The following is a 24,894-nucleotide window of genomic DNA, read 5'->3' on the forward strand; positions in this document are numbered from 1 at the left end:
TAGATATGTTGTTAAAAGTGTTTTGGGAAAACAAAATGACGTAATCAACTTTTTGAGAAAGAGATATGATTATTAATCAGTAAAATAATAAGCATGTTTATCCTGAATATTCTATTTACAAAAATGAGAACATACCACAAAATGATATCTCATATTTACTTTTCAAAGTCAAGTAGATCAGATAAATCTGAGTATTTATTTTGCATAGGAATATTTAGATTTTTAGTGGTAAAAATTTAATCTGTGCTTTTAGAGTTATTTGCATTTTTCCAAACATTAACCTACTTTATAGTGTTTCCCCTCATATGCTTTTTTGTATAGCATCTCATACTAAAAATGATAAATTGCCCAAGAGTATGTACAATTGTTGCATAATGTTGTTATATTCTGTTCTGGGTACTAAAATTAAAATTCGGAAGTCTCATTATGTCTTATGTACAAATTAAATCATGTCACTCTTTTAAGTTTTAAATTATATATTTTCTTAAAGGAAAAAAATCCATTCCTTTTGTATAGCCCAGAAGATTAGAATATCATAAGTATTTCTAATTATAAACAACTTGGTCTGCATTTGAAAGTTAAATTTATAATAATTATTAGTATTCTAACCATTTTCATAGATTACAGAAGAGTATTCCCTTCACAATTTCCAAAATAATAATAATAATAATAATAATAATAATGAAACAGGATCATATGGAAAAATAACCATTTTTTTGGAATGGACTTCATTTAACATTTAGTTGTCTGAATAATATTCTTCTGGTTTTTGATGCAACAGATTTTATACTATTTATGGAATTGAACTATTCCAATATTTTTAGTATCTGCAAGTATGTTTTTAAAACATCCTGCTACCACATGGCTAACTTCTTCCATTTGGTTCACTGATAATGGAGTTACAACTAATGTATTCATAGCTTGATTTGTAGATTTTTCTCACCCTTGTCTATTGATTCAGAGATAGAAATCAATGTGCCATAATTAGCCTAGGGAAAAAATCTTGAGTTTTATTTTTCAAGGGGTGGGGAAGTCTCAATCAGTATTATTTAATATTTGTGTCAAAACTTACAAGATGAATTAGATTGCATGCTCATTAAACTAAGGGATGACTAGCGTGTTACTGTTAGAAGAACCAATGTTTACATGGCAGAGTAATTCATAAGATAGAAAATCAATTATTAATACGTAAGACAGATTTCAGAGGAATAAACACAAATTGTCCAGATAATAATTGGATAGATATATGATATGCCATACATCTTTTGGAAATCAAATATATTTATTATCTCAAAGGAGTTGTAGAAATTGTGTACTTCAATATTATAGTTGTTTTCAGATGAGTAAGCTGAGACTCAGATATGTGATATATCTTTCAAGTTAATTGCTCTACAATTCATATTACTCACTAAGGTGGTAATAATAGATTTAGTCTGTCTTTATAATATTGAAATATCAGGAATACAAAAAGATTTAGGAAGCAAAGTTAAATAGTTGCTTTTATCAGTGCAGCTCTAAAGTATTTTTTAAAATAATGTATTGGCTAGAATTGTTAGGAAATTTGGCTTATAGTGCTAAAACTCATGGCTCAGAGGTTCCAAACTTATAATTATGGCATTTAGTTAGTTATGATGGACTCCTTAGTAGAAAATGCACTCCTACTGTTATCCATTTTTCTTCTTTGTGAATGCTATTAGTCATGAGAGATTTAAATAGAGAGGTGAAAACAAAAGCAAAACATAAGAAGTCTGGATGATATAACACAAGTTATTACTATCATTAAAAGAGTAAATAAAGTTTTATATCCTATTAAAATAAGTCTAATCAAGCTTTGCCATTGAATATGAAAGATTCTATAACACATTAATAAAGATCAAATATGTAAAAATATACACATATAAATAAATATTCAAGTAAAATACATAAATACATTTCTGTGTATAAGAATGAAAACTTAGTTACCAAACATTGAGTGAATTTGGCTTAAAATCTACAATAAATTTTGTGAATTCTGTTCACTAGAACAGCGGTCCCCAACCTTTCTGGCACCAGGGACCAGGTTCATGGAAGACAACTTTTCTACGAATGGGGTAGGTGGGGGATTAGATTCTCACAAGGAACTCAGCAATCTAGATCCCTTGCATCCACAGTTCACAGATTCCTCCCATGCACAGTTCACAATAGGGTTTGTGCTCCTGTGAAAATGCAATGCCACCACTGCTCTGACAGTGTGCAGAGCTCATATGGTAATGCTCCCTCACTAGCTGCTCACCTCCTGTTGTGCAATCAGGTTCCTAATGGCCACAGACTGATACTGGTCTGTGGGCTGGGGATTGGAGACCCCTGAACTAAAGGACAGTCAATTTCCCCAAAGCACAAAGCTAAATAAAACAAAGACTTTTCTTGAAAAATTATGCCAAAATTAAAGATGTGTCTATCTTTATCAATTATAAAATGCAGATATGTAATTTGCAAATAATGTTTAATGTGCTAATATGAAGCAGAGAACATTTTGCCAATTATTGTTATTAATTTAATCACCATCAACAGAATCATCCTACTATTAATAGCAATCATCTAAATAGTACTTCCTATGTACCTAGACAGTTAAACATTAGTATATAAAATACATATAATTAATGTATATTATGTATTAGTTACATGTAATTATATACAATTAATTTTAGTATATAGTTAATATACTAATATGTAAACTGAATCATCACTAGAACCTCTTGAAATAGAGTACCAAGAAGCTAAGAGGCCAGTAAGCAACAGGAATAAGATTCAAACTCAGCCAATATAACTCCACAGTATATACTCTTTATTCATTCATTAACAACAGATGCCATGTTACCATAGAAGCAATGTTTTCAACAGGCAGATTTCTGTTTTAGAGCTAACGAAAGTTAATGGTAGCTATTGTGTTCGAGGAAATAGGAATTGAACAATTCTGGTATACATGGATTTTTACTCAAAGGTTTCATCTAAGTTAATCTAAATCTGAATTTGAAAGCTACAATAGCTTATTTTAAAACCAGCATATTGCCATCTACTGCTGATAAAATTAAAATATGTTCCAGACTTGCATCAAATGGATTCATGTAGTTCAAGTGTTTATGGTAGATGCTAGTAGAAAAAATAGGGAGGACTTCTAGATAGGAACCTCTAATTTTTGTTAAACACAAAGCTTCAATTACATCCTGCTGGGACAGCACTTGACTCTTTGGTTGTACAGGAATGGGCCAGGCCCTTTAAAAATACACATTTATCTGTCATTTTCCTTCCAGGTTACTTAAAAATATAAAACACACAATAACTTGACATGCCCTGAAACAAAAAGGGATAATCTATAACCATAAATTGAAACATGTTCCAGTTTATTTTTCTCAAAAACCATGATTATCAACATGTCCATCATACACAAGTGCACAATATTTCTGTTTTGAATGTTTCCAGAAATATAGTTATCAGGAGTCAGAAGAAATGGTTACACCATTGAGTTGATGTCCTGCCCTAGAGTAGAAGTATACTTATGATAATGTAAGAAGAGAAACAATTATCCCTGCATTACACTACTTTCTAATGTAAAAATAATGTGATGTTTCCCAATCTCATCTCATGATAAAAAAGTTTATATTCATAATAATTGTAAAGCACTATGGAGCAGATGTTCTGGAGATGTTAGGTATCATTCATTAGCATTCTTATACTATATATAAGTCAAATACATTAAAGCAAAAACATAAAAGCGTACAACTAAAATAAGTCATGTACAGCTATGATAATGAATGAGCAGAGAAATACATTATTTCTATACAAGGAAAATATTGGGAAAATAATTGAATATATTAATTAATATAATTAGATATTACAATAGATACATTTTATTTAAAAAGCAGCTGGTGGAAAGGTATGGACTTTCAAATATATAATGGTATTTACTTACAATCAAGCCACTGTTTGCTTGCCTTTTTTCTCTGCCATGGATCCTTTTGTAGAAAATTCCGCCTGGATTAAACTGAGTACTCCAAATAATCATATCTCTTTGATAATATACATCCATCCCTGTTATTCTTGAATTATGTTCAATATGAGAAATTTGTTGATGATCGCCACTGTAGTTGAATGGATATATAAAACCCAGGATATCAGTGTCATTAGCAATGTAGAGAACTTGATCTTCAGAGCCTGGAGATTATTATAATAAAATACAAAAATAAAGTAAATTTCAACTAATGTTAAAAGCAATAATTGTACTTTTAAATGATCTTGAATTATTATTCTTAATACAGTTTTTCCTCAAAAATCAACCAGCTTTATATTATCTTTTGGTCTTTTGGCTTATTATTTCTGATATCCACTTATCTAAATATTTATAATAATTGTTGATAGAGGTTTTCTAGTGCCAATCTTTCCTTATGGCTAGAAATTATGTACATATAGATGTCCTTTTTATGAAGAGAGATTATTATTTGATAAGTCACAATACAGTAGGTTATAATGCATCAATTGTCAATGTCCAGGTGCTATGTTGTATACTCATTAAGCTTCTAAAGTTTCTGAGTACTTAATTTATGAACCTGAGTGATCATTACTTTAGGCTAAGAAATAAAAATTAAGATATGAAGAATCTTCCTCTTACTGTATTTATACATCTTAAGTACTTATTAACTTTTAGCATAAAAAGATCAGCATTTATTACATTAAAGTTCTATAATCTCTAAATTATCTAGAATCCTGCTAAGTGAAACATTCTAAATTTTTGACATCTACAACAGAATACTAATGTCATTTTCATACTGACAAGTAAAACCCTAAAGCAAATGCCAAAAATATCAATTAAAATATTAATGAAGCCCTAAAGAGAGGTTGGATTGCAGATACAGTTTCTGCAAATAAATAATAATAATAATACCCCATGAGATGTCTTTCAGCTCTGTAATGTTAATAGCTCTCATTAACATTATATAATGAATGAATGCTCATTATGTGTCAGACGCTATGTTAAGCCTTTCACAGTTTATCTTCACTTCTTATAACTATGGAAACTGAACTGAGGCTCAGACACTTTATTGAATTCCTCGAGACCACAGAGTCTAAAAGATGCTGTGCTGGGATTCCAATCCAAGTATATCTAATGCTATAGCCCACAGCTGATCCATTATGTCATCCTTTTCTTCTTGTAATAACAATCTTATTATAATAATAATGTCCAATTATACCTTGCAGCTAACAATATTGAAGTTACAATATTATTTAGCATAAACATATGAATATTAAAATCTATACCTACAATTGCCCAGAACCATAGTTTATCATTTAATCTTTTTGTTTGTTTGTTTGCTTGTTTTTCTTTTTTTGAGATGGAATCTTGCTCTGTCACCCAGGCTGGAGTGCAGTGGCACAATTCTGGTTCACTGCAACCTCTGCCTCCTGGGTTGAAGTGATTCTTCTGCATCAGCCTCCCAAGTAGCTGGGACTACAGGTGCACACCACCACGCCTGGCTAATTTCTGTATTTTTAATAGAGACGGGGTTTCACCATGTCGGTCAGGCTGTTCTTGAGCTCCTGACCTCGTGATCCGCTCGCCTTGGCCTCCCAAGGTCCTGGGATTACAGGCGTGAGCTACTGCACCTGGCCTATCATTTAATCTTTTTAAAAAATAATATTAGTAAGTGGAGGAGTTCTAAATTTGAAAGAAAGATCTTGTTTTAAAACCCTTAAAATCCTTACTCAAAATTCTTTTCTCCTTATAATGCTAATGTTTAACCTTTTATTTTTATCCCAGGGATATAATTTTTATCATATTCCCTTAGAGCAGACCATCAAGAGAGATACTTCACATTATATCACACTGGCTTTTAAACTTTTACCCCTTTTGAAAAATTGTTTTGAACACTATGTGATTTTAACAGTAACCATGTATTTCATAGTCATTTCCATAAGCCATATAAGATTAAATTCATTAATATTAACTAACCAATTGGTCAAATTAATAATCATTAAAAATATTTTTATTTTATGAGAAATGAAGCTGTCGCTGAAATGAAATAGCAAATGGTTTTCTCCATAAAATGTTTACAACAAAATTGTAATAGTATTTGCGATAGTGGTTATAATCTTACCTTTTGCTATGCAGGTGTTATTTCTTTCTTGAAAATTCTGGTCACACACACATTTATATGATCCTTCCACATTTATACATTGATGGGAACATGTGCCAAACACCAAACATTCATTGAGGTCTAGAAAAGAAGAGCTCAAAATAGCATCATCAGAACCCCAGTTCATACTCCTATTCTTACCACATTTCAAAAGAGCAAAATTATTTTTCTTTAACGTATTACTAGTTTTTATTGTCCTTTCACATGTTTAATCTGTGACTTGCAGTGCCATATTTGTGAAAGTATAATCATTTTTCACAATGTTTGTGCTAGAAGATTCATGAGTTGCCATTGCTTTTATTAATCCACTTAGAATATTAAAACATCAATTTCAAACTTCCCTGAGGCTTCTTTTTTTCTGTTTTAAAATGTTTACTTATTTTTTTACCTTTTAAGTTCAAGGATACAAGTGCAGGTTTGCTACTAGATAAACTTGTACCCCCATTGGGGTTTGTTGTATAGATTTCCATTCACGCAAATAGACCTGCCTTGAGGTTTTCTTTTAAGTTGTTTGTGATGACCTACCTCCATGCCTTTGCAGATATCATGGGCTATTCTTTCATCCTGTAATGCCCTTGCCCACGTTTCCATACAGAATTTCTACTCATCTTTCAAGATCCACCTGAAATAAAGCCTTCCTTGGTCTCCACGATATATGAGAGTGATGATTCATCACTAGTTCCTCCAGTCTTTGCTCTCCTGGTGTTTCTTTCTTACACTGTTGTTATATTTCAGGAATGTGGTTACATCATATCTTCTACTTGAATGTCAGTCCCTTGAGGACATAAATTATGATACATTCCTTTTTTATTGCCAGATTTTGCACAATGACTGGCAGAGAACAAAGATTTGGGTGCATCTCTAATACACTTCTGGACTCACATATATGAAGTGACTATGTAACAAGAAGGGCTGTATTGAGATTATGTGAATTAAGCAAGCAAAAACCTGCATGCCTATATATGAATACATAACTCTAAATCACGAGCATAAATAAATAAATCACGGCAGTATTCATGTGATTTAATTAGAGTCATGTAGTTGGCACATGACTCTAATTTTAAGGGCTTATGAAGAGCCAGGATTGAGGCCAGATTATTCTAGGGAACTGTCTAATCTTCCTCTCTTTACCTCCTCTACTTTCGTGTTTAACCAGCATATTTTCCCTGCCTCATTTTATCACTTATAATCTCCTAATTACTTAATAAATCTGTGAGATAAATCCTTCCCTTGAATAAGAGAACTTAAGAATCAGCACAGTACGAATAACTATTTTTTGCGTAGCACACAACAATGTTCTAAGGCTCAGTGGTAGTGACACTTGTAAATCACAACGTCAGGGCTTAAACTCAGGTTTTCTGATTTTGTTGACTTTACTGTGATACTTTGCCTAAGAACACATAAGTATTTTCAGGACAACACATTGCTATTTGATTGAAATGTAGAGTAAATAGATGCAGAAAACTGTATTTAGTTGTTTTTAATAAATATTTTACAGGAATGAAGTGGAATGCATCTTGTCAGTACTTAGCCATCACAATTACAATAAATATTTCTGATTTGTTCAGCATCTGTAACTTTGAACAGGCAGTTATTTGTCACTATGGTTTCCCTTTGGTACAGAATCCAAATAAGCAATATTCTGCATGATTTGATAAAACCTCAACTTCCTCACTTGTCTCCATACTGGCCCAAAGCATCATTTTCTCCTCATCTCTAGAAAGCCTGGATCATGAGGTTTTGAAGGGAATGGAGGAATTTCCACACATGCCTAGTACCCAAAACAGTACCTGGCACTCAGCAACTGTTAATCCCCTTCTACTTTCTTCCATCATTCCTCTTTACTTTTTTCCCTTTAGATATTCTAATTGAAGTGTTTGGGCTTTAACATCAAACAGCAATTTCTTATGCGTTTTTTTCAGATACATAAGTGAAGGGTACAAACACATTTAAATTTTTGGATTATAGAATCCAAGTTGTCTTACCCTTCTTTGACACTGAAATAGAACCATTTTAATACATGAACATTTTATTAGAGTTCAGAAGTTACTCATTTGTCCTACAAAATAATATGAAAAAGTAGATTCACAGCAACTTAAAATAAAGAATGTAGTGTGCAAGTTATATTTGCTGTGGAATACAATTAAAAATTAAGAAAAGTTGAAGAATATAATTTCTAAATTTAGTACATACATACAGAAAAAACCCACTCACAAATAAATATTAGAAAACAAATGTTATTGAAATTAAAATCTTGAAAGAATTGTGTATGTGTGTGTGTTTATATGTAATTGATAGAGCCTTGGAAAAATAAATACCATAGTTTGAAAGATAATTCATTTGTTAACTAAAATACAGGAAACCTAGATTGTCAGCTTTCAGTCTCACGGTAATGGAAAAATCAAATGTCACGAATAATCCAAATACACATATAACTCAAAATGTAGATAAACATGACGTGACTACACTTATCCCCCTTATGGGTGAGTAGAATCAATTCATTTAAATAATTCGATTTTGATTAACACAAAGTAAAATCATTTTTCTTAGCCCCAAAATATCACAGAGAGACATAACAAAAGCAAGCTGGTAGGTAAACGCATTTGAAGACTTGAATTTAGCCTGGATAAGCCAGACTTAGTTATTTTAAGTTTGGCTGTACTTACAATAATGTGAAAATGAATACAAATAGCAGTTTTATTGGAGAAACTTGCAGAAAGTGCATATGGGTCTGTATTTCATGGTTCTATAGTTAGAACACTGATGTAGATTATGTTTACTTACTTACTATAAGATTTTGGCTATCCTACATGCTCAATTTTTAAATCATCTCAAGTAAGTTGACAGATTTATGTAGATCCTGACTTTGAATTTTTAAAGACACATTATGATCTATTTAAAACATGATTTTAGGACAAAAGTCCATGCCTCTCTAAATGTGATTTACCTATTTCAGTATTGCAAATGCCACACTCAAGAGAAATGGGTCATCATAAACATATTTTTTTTTTCATGAAGCAAGACTAATTCTCCAATAGTTCCTGAACCAGCAATTTCATTATTTGCATTTCAAAACAGTATTGTAGCAATAGAATTGAAATTCCTGCAGCTCTGCATTTGCTATAGAAAAAGCTTTGTAGCCTCTGTCGTGGTTAGCTTAGCTCCACAAACAAACAAGCTCTTGACCCCAGAGACTTTCATTCTCATAAGTGAAATGGTATCCCGTAGATAGACATCATTTTGATGAAAATCAATCCCCTGTGATTTCACAATTTAGAAGTCTTGGGAGTCTTTTCATAACCCAAAGATTTACGAGCAAGCTGTTGAGGAAAAGTACTCTACCTTCACATTGTCTGTTTTTCATGTTTCTCTGAAATCCAGGCTTACATCGACAGAAAACAGATGTTTTTATTTGATTACAATATGCATCGTCTCCACATGGATTCACATTATCTTCACAGGTATATTCAGTAGGAGCTGGGATTTAAAAATATGATCAAAACTAATATAATTCTAATTCCTGAAGTGGGGAGTTTACTTTTTAAAAATATTTGAAATGGTATTGATTACTCCATAGATAACTATTTTTGAGTATATAAGGTTAAGGTCTTCTCTCCATATAAGCCCCATGTCTTATAAATGTATAGAAGTATAAAAACTGAATTCATTAACATTAAATACAGATTAGACCAAGCTGCTAACAGCTGATATTTAGGGTTGCTGTTAAGCTATAATATACTTTTTTAAAGTAAGTCAGGAGTCAATGATTCTAATGACAGGCTATCTTTATTACAGTACCATATATAAGTACTACATCCTTCTCTGAGAGCCAAAGCATTTCCTATAAGCTACTTAGAAATTGAGGCATTTATTGCTAACCTACGCTTAATATTTGTAAACTTAATCAAGGGTACTGCTAAGTTACTCAAGCAAGTCGGCTAAATCAGCAGTTTAAATTTCATTTTTTTATGCTGGACAGACATATGAAGCGTAACATTTGAGTGTGTAATGTGCTCAGAATGGTTGTTTATAAGCTAACGTTCTGGGACAGACAAAAAGTTACTTGTAATTTCCAGGAGAGCAGTTGCAATTTTACTGCTTTATCTCCCATTCAGGAAAACATTTTAAAAGATCTTCTCTTTTAAATAAATGAGAGGGACATTATTATAAGGATAATATTATATTATCTCTAAGTTACTTAAATCAAATCTTTGACAAATATGAGAGCTTTATTATAATTGTAACTATTATTTATCCCCACTGACTTGAATATTTTACAATTAGTTAAAATAGGTCAGTGGCATGATACCACGGTAGACACATGTAGCCATATCCTGGTGGGTATTGCTTCATCCCTAAGTTAGGAACATTTTAGATGCATAAATAAAAATAAAAGAAAAGATCCAAAAGTAGGAAATATTGTGTGACTTCTGTAAGCAAACTGAATTTAGGATCATAAATTTAATTATTTTTATCTAATACAAAAAAGTCAAATGCCAAGCATTAGTTAAATATAAACTATTCGCAATCGGGATGTAATAACTCAAGTATCATGGCACTCGAGCTAAAAAAAAAAAAAACACATCTTCTATAAGAATGATTTGGCAATGGATTAATTTTTTAAAAAATCACTGACTAAATTAAGACCTTTACTACCATTCAACTAAATATCACTGTTTATAAAATTTAAAAACACTACATTTGTCTAAGACAAATTACTAAATGATATAGATTACATTGCTGACATCAATTTCTATATCTGAATATTGATTTCTCAGCTTCTGGTTTAACAAGGGTACTCATTACAAAGTCAACCTTGTCCACTTCACACTGTCTGAAATTAACTTAAGTAGTATTCTAAGGTTGCTTTGGCAAAGGTTTTTGAAAAAGGGCATCAGTAAAGCATATTTTGAAGAGCAATATTTACATCCAGAAAATTTTAGCCATATACAAGCAGAAGTTAGACTTGTGTATCCCGGTACTTTGCTTAACAGAAAACAAGCTCACCTATTCTGCATCCTTGCTCATCTGAACCATCTCCGCAGTCATCAAGTCGATCACACTGGAGATCCATAGGGATGCATTTTTTATTACTACAAGCAAATTCATCCTTTTTACAAGGCCTTGCTTTATATGTCAGCTTACCTATAAGGCATACAAAAAATGATTAGTGCTCCACAGAATCAAAACACACTATTGAGCATGTAATATCTCCAAAATTTTACTAACTACTATGAAAAACATGGGTTTATAATCCTTGATTTGAAGCCCTCAAGGTCAAATTTTTAAACATTCTGAAATTTTTAGATTTTAGGAAAGTGACAGTATGTTTACTTCAAGTAAGTAACACTGATATCTACAGAAAATTTAAAAAATATTTACCCTAAGTGGAATTTTTTTAGAGGATGATATTAAATGGCTCCAGTTAGATCAGGTCAAGCTTTGTCTCCAAATGATTTTGCTGCAAACATAAGTCTTTTGCATGAAAAGGTTTTTGAACTTCAGAATTTGGAAAAAGGAATTGCATATACATACAATCTATATAAGCTCCCTTTCTTCAACGAATTAGATCTTTAAACAAGGAGCATTTTAAAATCTCTATATTGCTTCTCCGGGATTAATATTTTCTAGAATAAAGTGGTTAGTGGGAACTATAGATAAAGGTGCACAGCTATAAGGCAAATGAAATGCTGGTGGAATACTTTTATACCTTGTCAGAAGATCATATGTCTGAAAATAATGCCCTCAGACATCCACATAAGAAATATATATTTTTTAAAATATTTGTACCCCCAGTCATCAGAGAACCTTGTAGCCATCACTGAATTATTTCACATTAAACACATTTACCACTACAGTGATCTTCATCTGAGTTGTCCCCGCAGTCATCAATCCCATTGCACATTTGCTCAGACTGTAGGCATATTCTGTTATTTCTGCATCTGTAAGGTCTTGTGGATGGACAAAGAAATTCGACTGAAGAAAAAGAAGAAAAACCAAAGAAGCTCCTTCGGGTACATTGATTTATGAAGAACATTCTCCCTTTTTCTTTTATTCTTTCTTTTCAAATCCATAAGCTAACTTTTCTAAATATCTTTTTTGCTATGACAATTGCCTACTAGTGGCTACCAGAAAAACATGTGATGATTCTAGTTATATATATTAACTACAGAAAAATGTGCACAGCTGAGGATCTTCAAGGAAACAAGAAAGAGCCAAACTTTATGGTCTCATTTCCAGATGCCTTATGTTAGCTGACTTTACTTAGTGTACCAAATTAATTTATGCCTACAATTATGCAATATGGCAGGACACTTAGCTATCTCAAAGAGCAATTTCACACAGCCTAGAGCCGGAGCAAGCATATGTTACAGGCGCAAAATTGAAAATAGGTCATTCAGTGAAAACAAACAAACAAAAATCCCAACAGTATTATAGCTTTATTTCTTACTCTTTGTCTCTGTAAACAAAGGTTTATTTATGTATTTGAGGCACATAGATGATCTTAGCTATTCGTTTTTAATGTGCATGTTTTTGTGTGTATTTAAAAAGACCACAATGAAAGCCAGAGAATTTTACATTTGTCTCCTCTATTACTATCTAATCTGAAGACTTCCACTCTTAAAGCAGGAAGTATCTGTCATTAGTCTTCATCCTTAGATGTGAAATTATCCAGGACTCTGTCGTTGTTCCCCTGATGTTCTCACACTTGAATTCTTTGCTTATATATGTTTGTTCACTCTCATTGATTTACTTTCCACTACATTCTGAAGACTTTCAATTCTCTATCTAGTTCAAACATCTCACAATTGGTTGTACGACATCCCCTCAACAGTTTCAAATTTAACAAGCTCATCACTCAGCTCTTTATCATCTTGTCTTAACCTCTTGTTCTCAAACACGCTTTATTTCCATTGTTCAGTTGGTGGCATATCATAGCCAAAAGTCTGGAATTATTCGAATGTATTCCTCCCATTGACCATCAATTCTCAGTAGTCACCAAATCCTGTCGTTATTGTCCCCAGGTTTGGCATCTTCTAGCCATCTCTACCAGTTACAATAGCTTAGCGTTTATTATCTTTTGCAGAGAGATATGCTGAATGTGTCCAGCTTCATATTCCATTCTCAGAGCCTCAAAAAGCCATGAGAAAAAAATAAGTCTAACATATTCATGTAACCATTTGTTCTACAGTTATCAATTTCCTTGAGAATACAATTTAAGATACTTTGAATGGCCTAATAGACTTGTCACTATCTTGTTCGTGCCAATCCTGCAGACTCATCCTTTGTCCATCTCAATATTTGAGCAATACAACTTTATTACAGCTCCTTAAATAAGTTGCACTCCATCCCTGACTTCCTTGCTTTAAGTGAAATTTGGTCCATTTTCTAAATATACTCCCTCCTCTTTAGATCTTTTAGGAATGTCTCTTAATTTGGTCAAACCTCATGTCATCTCATGTTTGAAAACATCCTAGTTTCCTACTATAGCTTCCATAGCTTTATCCTATCTTTACTTTCTATTATCTGAAATAAACTATTACTTCTATAATCTAAAACAAAATAATGTATTTTGAAGGCTAGACATTTGATTACATCTTCACGCCACTGCTATTTTCTAATCAACTTCAAAAACATCATCTCCACCCCAGTTTACTGAAGACTAGCACATTCCATCATAGTCTTTTAAGATCTCCATTTAAATTCATTCTAGCATCTTAGATGGCTTCAACATTCACATAAGAAAACCAGCCAATGAGGTTTCTTAGCTCCTTAAATTTCTTACACCCTATGTCCTTTTACTCTAATCCTAACTAAGCCAACACTCTCCTAGGAGGTTGTTCACATTGGTGGATTTCAACAAATTTCTATTTGTGATTCACAGTGGCAGTTTCTGTTGCTTGCCATTAAGAATACTAACTTGCATAAACAGTTGCAGCATAAATTTGCTGTTTCCTATAATTTACTTTATTTGTGAAACCACTGGTATGAATGTCCCATTTTGAGCACAATCTCTTTTTTAAAAGATTTTTAATCCAATCAGTATCATTGCAAAGACTCTTCCACTTTATCTTAACTCTAGCTCATTGATGTAGCTACCTTTTCCCTATTCACCAGACTGTTGTCTGTACTTTTCTCCCCATTAATATTTATAGTAACCTATAATACGTTGGATACTGTTCTAAGTACTAGGTAAGTTTAGAAACCCACTTTCTTCCCAATAACCTGTATTCTCTGGCCCTTTTATCTTTTTCATCTTAGTTATCCAAAATAACCCTAAACTTAGATGAACGAAACCACCTGCTCTCCCAATATCTGCATCTGGGAAGCCAGAAATGTTGCAGAGGATCATACTACAAGGTCAACTGATACCACCAAGTATGAATATTTATCAATGCTACTTGGAAAGCATATATATAGAGAGTACAAAAATAAGTAGAAATACAAAGATGGGAAATTTCTTAACGTATTATTAAATAATTTCAGATCTACCTGTATCTATATGTAGTCTATCAACTCATTTCTATATTTTAAGAGCAGAGACAGAAGAATAGTTGACTCCTACGTAAAAATAATCATTTTTCTGGAACTCATTTTCCCCTGCCTCTGCAGAAACCATCACATCTTTGCTGAAACATGTTATTACTTTGGTGTCTGTGGTGCCTCACTCTTCTTTTCGCAATGCCTTCTGTGGTCACTTACCTGAGTCTCTTCTGCCAGTTCATTTTCACTTAGGGGCTTACTGTCACTCAATATTCTTTGATAATTCCTTTCCTGCCCTATCTTTATTTCCACACAGCATAATCCTAAATATTCCATTGTATTTATTACATTTTATGCTGGTTGTCGAATTTCTATCTGTAGACTACCTCTTTCCTTTCAGTGTGAGAATCAAGCATCTGATGCCTACTTGAAACCTCTACTTGAATGTCTCCTCAAATGCATCCCAGTCCAGTCTTCTAATCTTTACTTGTAAAATTGTTCCCTTTCCTGTGACCCCCTTCCATTCAAACGACAAAGCAAAAACAACGTACACATTATACTCCACAACTTGCTGTCTCTCATTCACCATATCTGATCCATCATTTAATCCAGTTTCTTCTGCCTCTTATATAACATTCAAATCTGTCTATATTGCGCTAGCACAAGCTGTTACCATCTCAACCCAAGCTACTAGCATAGCTTGCCTAAAGTACTACCATGTTGTTAACCACTTACAATCCTTTCTATTCAATATTTGTAAAATTTAAATATGACCATGCACCTCCTTTGCTTAAAACTCCTTAGTATTTCCAATTACTTTCCAGCTAATCAAGGCTGCAGATATCTCTGCTGTCTCTAGTTTCATCCTAAGCAAATCCGGATGATCTCCAATTTAACAATAGTTCAATTTAAGCTTTTCTGACTTGATGACAGTGTGAAAGCAACACATGTTCTCCTCAACTTACTATGGGATTATGTCCTGATGTATCCTTTATATGTTGAAAATATTTTAAAATCAAACACACACTGTCAATTTACATTATTTCCTGTTTACAATGTGTTTATCTGGCTACAATCTGGTAAATCCAGAATGCCTGTAACTCCTGGGAGCACAAATCCTTCAGTTCCTTGAGTAAGCCATGGTTTGCCCTGCCCAGAGCCTTCACATATCTTATTTCCTTTGTCTGCAATTTTGTGTCACACTTCCACTCCCAACCTCAATTCTTTTCACCTATTCAGCAGCTAAATATTTCCCAGGCCTGAACTAAAATGTTATTTCTCATACCCTATGATTGATAAAATCTTTCTGTTCCATACTTTTACAAATTACCATACTTTTTATTTATAGTATGTATCATAATTTGTAAGTATATATTTTTGTTCCCATTAATATCCATCTTCCACTAGATTCTAAGCTCTGTGAGGTCAGGGTTCGTGTTCACTTCTTTCATCATTATATCACCAAATTAATCATAGTCTCTTGCTGAACAAATGTCTATTGAATGAATGAATGATACCTTTTCTCATGCCATTCACATTGCTTAAGATGTCTTTTAGTCTAGCTCCTTCAACGCTGTAGCTTTCTGTATTATTCTTTAGGTAGAGTTCATTGAATCTCTCTGCCTTTTCCATACTTTTAATTAATTCTATCATTGCTGCAAATACAGGGTATCACAATTATTTTTATTTGTACAGGCAGAATAAGATCTCCTTGTCAAAAAGAACCATTTTTTTGTCCTAATTAGCACAATTTCTGGCACATAATAGCTTGACTCAATGTTGATATTGCTCACTGAGAGAAACACAAAAATGTTCAGACAGTCAATCTGGATTTTACAAGGTTTCCCATCTGTGCTGTGTGGAATGCTCCTGAGAATCAATTCATGGCCCTGGAAGTGGCTCTAGGAGAGTTTGATTCTGCAGTCGTACATCGATGATCGAAAATTTTCTATTCCACTCACTGGTTTTGTGGTCAAATAGGATAGAGAATAGAAAAAAATGTCATATAATTGAAAAAAAAAAAAGGTTCTGGATTGATGTTGGTAGATAAGCTCTCATATTGTTTAATATATTATGATTCAGAAACAATATAATCCCTGGTGATTACCCAGAGTTTATTTCGAAGATTATGTAAAGAAAACTGAAGCTGAAACTTAGTTGCATTACTCATCGTAATGAGTTTTATCTATAGAAAAAAAAAACTCTCCAAAGCCTGTTTTTTTTTTTTTCCAACTTTTAAATACTTAACAAAACAAAGCTGCTTGCATTTTTGTATTTTCCCCGACTGTAACATCAGTAGTGAAATGCCACCATCTATATCTAAATATTGCCTTAACTTGATGCAACAAATAGAACAAAAAGTGTAAGTACATACACTCATGCTGTATTTTCTTTCTTTAATTTACCTGGTGTGCCACTGAGTTATATCTGACATGGCAGCATTTTCCTTTAAAATATAGGTGAAATTACATTTCTTGCAGAGATTAGATAAAAGGTATGAGAACAGAGACCAAAAACGTTCGTTAAAATAGAAGAGATCCTTTATGCTGCTGATCTAAAATTAGACTTTTATATTTGTTGGTCTCATAAGCATATACAGGACAAATGTCAGTCAAGAGTAACTTGAATTTGGAGAAACAATAACTTTTGTTAAGATTCTTTAGGTTTAAATGTTAAATAACTCCTAATTTCAGTTCTGTGCTTAAGACTTGTAATGAAACAGAGAGATAGATATGTGGATAGATAGATATACAGATAGATGATTAATAGATAGATGATAGATAGATAGATAGATATTTCATTAGTGGGTGGCTTGTGAAACTATGAGATTTTATTATTCATGTATTTTTACTTTGCTTATCTGTACCCCTCCAAAATTAACATAAAGCTCCAATTTCATGTGAAGCCAAAATTATTATATGAATCTTATTCAATTAAAATGTCAATTACTCTATCTCTCTTCTGAATAGTGTTGACTTGTGCAAATTCACATTAGGATGAGTCTCTATAAAGTCATAACTTCTGAACAGGATTATCTCTTTATTACCTGAACGAAAGCTGTATCTGTGGTTACACTTTATCTACCTAACCCCAGGATGGTATAATTTGTAGTTCACCTCACCACTTCATTGATTCATGCTGGGGCATGAGATCAGAAGATACAAGTATAATCTAGAGCCACATGAAATGCCATACCACACATATCAGGGGCTTCATCAGAGTTGTCTCCACAGTCGTCCTCTCCATCACACACCCAGGAATGTAGTTTGCAGAGAGAATTATTGCAAAGGAACTCATCAGCTCTACATATATTTCCTCCTTTATTTTAAAACAAAAAGAAACAAAGAGATTCAGGGTAATCAATGCCAGTCAGCAGGACACATATTCCTCTGAATCTTAGCAAACAGTATCTAGTTGATTGCTTCCATTTATTTATTTCGAGCATAATACCAGAAACAAGTAATGTTCAATTTTTTAAATAAAATGTATTCACTGTTTACATTTCAAAACATTCTAATATTACTTTCATATAGTCTTTTTTTAGAAAATACTGATAAGATGTTAAAAGAAAGTTTTTAAGAATCTAAAGTTTTCTCTGTTTTACATAATTTTTATGTTGCTGAATACACAGAAATTTATATTTTTTAGTTTTAATTGTAATTATTAAAATTTGTGTTTTTCTTGAAGAAAAGACATTTTTAGAATTATTAGACAATTTAGCTGTATCTGAAATACTGATAAACTAGATCACTAAAAACTTAGAATAACCGGTAAAATTTTTTTTGAAATCACAAAGAAACAATTTTCTAACAGCAATAAGAATTTAGCCATATCATACAATATTTCAGGGATTTTTCTTTAAATAAAGATTGTGCAGTAAAGCATTATTTTTTTGGATTTTTAAAATGTTTGCATTTTCCTCCTTTAACAAATAAATAAAAACATCAGGAATACAAAAATATTCTAATACACAATTCTTAAGTACATCTACCACATGCAAAGGACCTAAGTAATGAACAAATTTGGGTTATATGTCTAGAGGTGTAGCAATACACAGTGGAGTTTTAGGACTTGAGAGTTAGGAACTGTGGGTTCTAGTCTTGCTTTGGATAACTCTATTAATATCTCTGGGACTCAATGTTTTTATATGTTATAAAAGAGGTACAGTTAATGTATAGGGTCATAGGTGCAAGAAGTACCTGGGGAAACAATACAAACATCAGAGTACAGAATTAAGATAAATTAGATTGCTTCCAAAGGGTTACACTACCTAGTTAATCCTCATATATAGGTAAGAGCTATGAGTCATGGGTTGTCCATATTTGACTTACTGAAGGTATTAACATATTTAAACACACATATATTCACCAAAATATGGGGCAGAGCAGTGACAGTGATCACCCTTAAAAGCCTAGAAAATACCCAGAAAGAGCCATTGTTCCTCTTGCAGATGTACTTTGGAAGGAATAATGGGCCCGAACTTATGAAGATCAAATAATTCTTCTTGCTCTGAGTTCTGACTTGTTACACAAATCTCTGATAACTCACATTCAGTAGCAAAAGTCTTAATTTAAGAAGTGCTAGAATCAGTTGGATTGTAGAATGAAAACTCTAGCTCTGGTGTTGAGAATTTAGAAATTCTAAATTTGAAGAGAGAGATAGTAAAGACAACACTGAAGGAACAAGACATATTTCAAGAGAGGTCATGGCAATCCAGAGAAGAACTGATGGTAACTAGATCTAGAGGAGCCACAGCTGAGAACTCTTCAGAAGGAACACTCCTCAGGACCTGGTGGCTAAATAGATGAGAGTGGCAAAGGAGAGTGAGCACACAAACATGGTACTCATTTTTTAGTGTGTTTGGGCCATTTGGTAGATGGTATTGTTCATTAAATAAAGGAACACAGCAGGAGGAGCAGGCTTAAGACATAATTCATTTAAGGTACTGGTAGACAGCCATGTGGTGATGTCGAGCAAGCTGGTGGATAAATATGTCTGAAATATAGGATAGGTTTTTGAGCTGTAAACGTGCATCTGGCAGTGATCAGAATATACTTATGATTTGAAATTTAAAAGAGAACACAGAGAAAAACAGATTGGGTAAGTAAAGAGGAGTCTACAAAAGAGACTGAGAAAAAGTAATCAAAATGGTTAGAGAAATATCTGGAAAGAGTGATGCCAGACAATACATGGGGAAAGTGTTCTAATGAGAGGGATAGCCCATGTAACTAATTCTAGAGCAGGTTTAGTGAAATGGCGGTGAGTTTAATGAAATGATTGTCATTGGTTACTGAATGAGAAGACGGAGGTGAATGTAAACATCTCTTTCCAGAAGTTTGGCCATAAAGGGAAAAAAGAGACCAGAAAGTGAGCCTCATTGCTTGTGTGAGGAAGAAGAAATCCCTGAACACATTTAAATGCTTCTGATAAGAATTCAGTAGACAAGACACATTTGAGGGTACAGGAGAGCAAAAGGGTAATTAATTTAACCGGTTTCTGGAGGATCCAGAGAGTGTGAGAGATTTGAGATCTAGAGCAAAATGAATGGAATGGGCTTAGACTGGAAGTGAAACAAGTCTTCTGTTTGGAGAGGAAGGAAGGAGGAAAGCCTGAGGCCAGCTCCAGGTAGATTTGTTAGTTTGGTGGCCAGATGTTGAAAAATGCTCATGATTTTTATTATTTCTGTAAAGAAGAAGGTGAAGTTACTAAGCGAGATAGCTTGGTAACAGATTTGAGATAGTTGCCTTTTTAAAAACCTGATATGATTAATGGCAGAAACATGATTAGGAAAACAAGGGCAGACTGCTTAATATCTTAAGTAAAAGATAAAGCTTAGACCAAGAATTTATAGTGATATTGATCTGAATAATAGTACAATTGTCTGCAAAAGTGCTTAGCAGAACTGGCACAGCTTACATTGCCATCTCTGAGAACCATCAAACTAAGAAACAGACAAAGGCAAGGGCTGGGTGAATCCACCGAGGTGAATATCACCATGTGAGACTCTGACAGTTCAACATCTGTCTTTGGGATAGCCCTTTCTCCCAAACTTCTGCAATGCTGAGCTCCATACTGCTATAATTTTACAATTAATCTCAGTTATGAAAACCTGTGCAATAAAATTCAGTACTATTTAACAACTGTCTCACTCTGAAAACAATAAAAAAAGATAGCATGTGCAGTGTGCAGTCCTTAGTACTAAAGAAATTAAAGATATGAATATCAGTACGAAGTGAGTATATTGCCTTAACTCAAAATCAAATCCACAGAATATGAAGCAGAGTTTACTTTTAGCATAAAGATTCCAATGACTAAATCTCATAACATGCTCCATTTTACAGTGGATTACATTCAAACAGAATTTGTGAACTTTTGACATTCTCTGATTATTTTAGAAAATTCTATTTGTACCATATACATCAGTGTTGTTAAAAAATGAGTTCCCTAAGGTATTGCATTAGATAACGTTATAATTTTCTCCACATGAGTGTTGGATATGCCACTGATTTATTTAGAAGAAGAGAAGTATAAATGAAATTATATTATAACAGAAAGGCAAAGGTTTTGTGGTAACCTACTAAAGACTTGATGTTGTACTCCAAAAAAATTGCATTAAAAAAAAATGCATCATGGGGCTACCACGACATCCTGAGACTCACTTAAAATTCCTTATTTTGAAATGGCATAAAGCACATATAAACAACAAAAAAGGTATAATTTAAAGAGATTGGCTGAATTAAAATTCCAGTTTCCCAGTTATGTTCTTAATCAGCTCAACAGGAAATATTAGGAAAATAGAAAAGTATATATTAATTAACAATAATACATCTAAATTATAACAGAGGCCTTGAAAAGTTCATATAAAACTGATCAAGTGCATCATCACAGAAAATAAACATCTAGAGTTCTCATCTTAATTGGGTTGAGAGAAGCTTTAATACATGATAATACTTTATAATTTATTTGACTAACTTACACATTGTTAAGCTGATAATTACTCAAAAGAGAACCGCCCAATCTTTTCCACCAGTATTATATAAAGTGTAAAGTTTGAAAGCTCAGGCCAGAACAAGCACCACAGTTCCTTGAGGCCATATATTTTACCTTCAAAAGTATGAATGCAGCTTTTAATTCCAGAGTATTTTGAATTTTTGTCTTTTAAAGTAAACTAGTAAAACTGATTCACTGGGAAAATGTGTTATGCTTATCCTTCAGTTCTCATATATTCCTGTTCCCAACACTCAGCTCCTATTAGCTCATGTGTATCCTGATTGGAAATGAATGGAAATGGGATTTAACAGAAAAGATGTTTATTCTGGCATCCCATTTCCTCAATGCCTTAAAATGCCTTTACCTAATACCTACGCCACTTCCTGGGAGTAAATTAAATACTAGAAATCTGAATGTGGTAATGCCTTATGGTGCATTCATATGAGATCAAATAATTTAACCACTAAAATATGTCATTGGAGCTTAATTACCCAGCAGCAAAGAAAACCAAGTTAGAGGTATGAATGGAGGGGAAGGGGGCTTTGAAACATTTGTAAATGATTGAATTAAAGGCTCTCAACTCTTTTTTAGTCATTAAGATTAAATATTTAGTAGAATAATTTTAGATCTGAAAGGTAGTTGAGATTTTCTAGTTTGGCTAGGATACAATACATAAAGAGGCGCAGTAGAAAGTAAGCCTGGGAGGGTAAAATGGGCTCATTTTCTTGTAACCCTGATTACTAGATTGAATTGTTTGTATGTAATCAGGTACCTTGAGTAAAAACTGACACAATCGGAGGGACACTTACATAAGATGAACCTTGTAACAGTAAATAGGATGTACGGGAGACCAGTTACATGGCATTATGCCAGTCCAAGCAAGAAGCAATGGGAGAATGAACTAGGCAGGTGGTAGTGATTGAAGCTGAGCAACAGAGGTGATTCGCTAGAATATGGAAAACAAGGAGTAGCTTAATCATCATCCCCAAACCTTTGAATACAAAAGTCACATGAGTTATTGCTGCCAGACTGTCCACAACGTTTGCTGTCTCTAGAGTGACCAATTACAGACAGCAAGTGTGAGAACTTAGCCTAAGGTAGAAAGAGCTATTATGGACATTTAACATTTCACCGCTCTCTATTATAAACAGCAAATTCAAAATGAAATTGAAGGCCTACTTTGGGTGCACTTCCTATGAGTTAGCCCTGCTCTGCAAGGAGCTGTAAACAAACAAACAAAAAAAAGCAAACAAAAAAAACTATTTTTTTCCTTCATAATACAACACTTTATCAGGTTTGGGATGGAGATATCCATAAACATCTCAAATAATATTAAAGAAAGTAAAATACTGTTTTTCTTATGTGACTACATATTCACAAAAGTAAACATGTGAGACAGATTTAAAGTATGTAAACCTAGAGTGCACATTCAAGTGCCTTGAATCATGTGGCAATATGTAGTACCATCTCTATTAATGATCTTCTAAACACCAAGAAGTGTAAACTCTATTGAGAGACTTTGTAAGCAGGTCACAAGAAATTTTGTATTTAAAACATGTATTTAACAAAATGAAAATAGCAAATATGGATTCATTTGTGATCATTTTAATCTTCAGCACACAATTGCTTTGGGAAATAACTCTAAGTAGTAACCATTGCTACATTTAATGTGGTGGCTTGAAACTAAAATGTGGTTATCTGTCAGAAAATGATCTTCACGTAGCTGGGAAATAATCTATGACAAAACAGAAAGTTGTCTTTTAGACTGACAAAAAAAATGTAGGTTATTTTCTCAATGATATTGCAATAAGGAAATTTAGGGATTTGGGGCACGGCCTATACCTAGATATCATACAGCATATGAATGTGTGCAATTGAGTATGCCATCTGTTGTTCCTATGTTTTCAGAGTAAGGCAAGCAACGTGAAAGGAAAGAATGTACAGAAAATTCAGGATATACTTTTGTAGTCATGGTTTTATTGACTACTTTCTCTGTATTCTCCACATATCCCTATACTTGACCTGGCATCTAGTCTGAAATGGTAGACACTCAGTAAACTCTTGCCCAGTGCTAGTGTTTGTCATGCCCAGATTGAGATTATGCTCTGTCTGACAATGATCTGGATTTTGCATATTTAGACCAGGCTGCTATGTAAGGAAACTTGGAAGAGGAAAGAGAATCATTTAAAGATTCTATCCTCTGCCTCTAGCACACACTGTATATTCTGCACAGCACCTTAACTCTCATTCTCTCATTTACAGGCACTCACATACACAAATACCTTACCTCTGTCGCAGTTCTCTTCATCACTGCCATCCACACAGTCATGAATTCCATCACACAGCCATCTAATTGGAATACAGCGGGCTTTATTTTTGCACCGAAACTGATCTTCCTTACATTCAGTCACACAGTCCATCTGTTCAAATACAAATGGACACTGCAGTTTTCATTAATGATAATGACACAATCATGGTCAAAATAAACATGCAGCTTATAATACTAGAGATTTATTATACCATGCACTTCCTTTCACTTTGTCTTAATGAATATAACTTCTACAAATGAGAATGAACTTTAGTATATGGACAGCATGAAGATTCAAGTATTTGCTGAAATGATTGCATTCAATGTACATATCCAACATGTTAAACTGTGCTAAGAATCAAGATTCTTTCCTTTATTTTCATTACATTTGTTTGCCCAAACCTAATTCATGTAATTCAAATATTTTAATTAAACAATATATTTTACCTCATCTGAACCATCAGCACAATCATATTCTCCATTACATTTCAAAGATGCTGAAATACATCCACCACTGGCACATATATATTCACTTGATGAGCAAGTAGGAGAAGCTGAATACAATTATAAATTTGAGATTGAGATAGAGTAAAAATAACAGGTTTTAGAAATAAAAACATAAACATATAAGTATATGAATTTATAGATGGTAATAAAAATAGTTTATACTATATAAATATATTTAAAGACTGGTATTACAGATTCATTTAAATTATTTAAATAATTTTATAATTATTTATAATATTATTGCATTATATTAAATATACTTCATGATGTAATAGCCTGTGCAGTAAGAATTTTACTCAATAGTCCATAGAAGGAAAGAGAAAACCTTGATATCCTTCATCCCTTTGATTTTGAAGTGTTACATGAGTTTTTATTTTTACAATTTCAAATTAAATTATTTTAAATTATTGAAGTCTCAAATTACTTTCAAAACTGTAA

General features: G+C 33.0%; 1 protein-coding gene across 1 annotated transcript in view; it reads right to left on the minus strand.

Annotated features, from left to right (window-relative positions):
* The window catches only part of LRP1B (low density lipoprotein receptor-related protein 1B), a gene marked incomplete at its 5' end in the record, with an annotated part of 705,068 nt that overhangs the window by 123,417 nt on the left and 556,757 nt on the right, over window positions 1–24,894 (minus strand). The window contains 8 exons of the mRNA XM_011984332.1: window positions 3,950–4,191; window positions 6,129–6,248; window positions 9,510–9,644; window positions 11,175–11,312; window positions 12,018–12,143; window positions 17,847–17,969; window positions 23,929–24,061; window positions 24,397–24,503. Of these exons, the coding sequence (XP_011839722.1) occupies window positions 3,950–4,191; window positions 6,129–6,248; window positions 9,510–9,644; window positions 11,175–11,312; window positions 12,018–12,143; window positions 17,847–17,969; window positions 23,929–24,061; window positions 24,397–24,503 (1,124 nt within the window). The remainder of the gene's footprint in view (window positions 1–3,949; window positions 4,192–6,128; window positions 6,249–9,509; window positions 9,645–11,174; window positions 11,313–12,017; window positions 12,144–17,846; window positions 17,970–23,928; window positions 24,062–24,396; window positions 24,504–24,894) is intronic.

The sequence above is a fragment of the Mandrillus leucophaeus genome, unplaced genomic scaffold, assembly GCF_000951045.1.
Source record: "Mandrillus leucophaeus isolate KB7577 unplaced genomic scaffold, Mleu.le_1.0 Scaffold1061, whole genome shotgun sequence".
In the NCBI taxonomy this organism is placed as follows: domain Eukaryota; kingdom Metazoa; phylum Chordata; class Mammalia; order Primates; family Cercopithecidae; genus Mandrillus; species Mandrillus leucophaeus.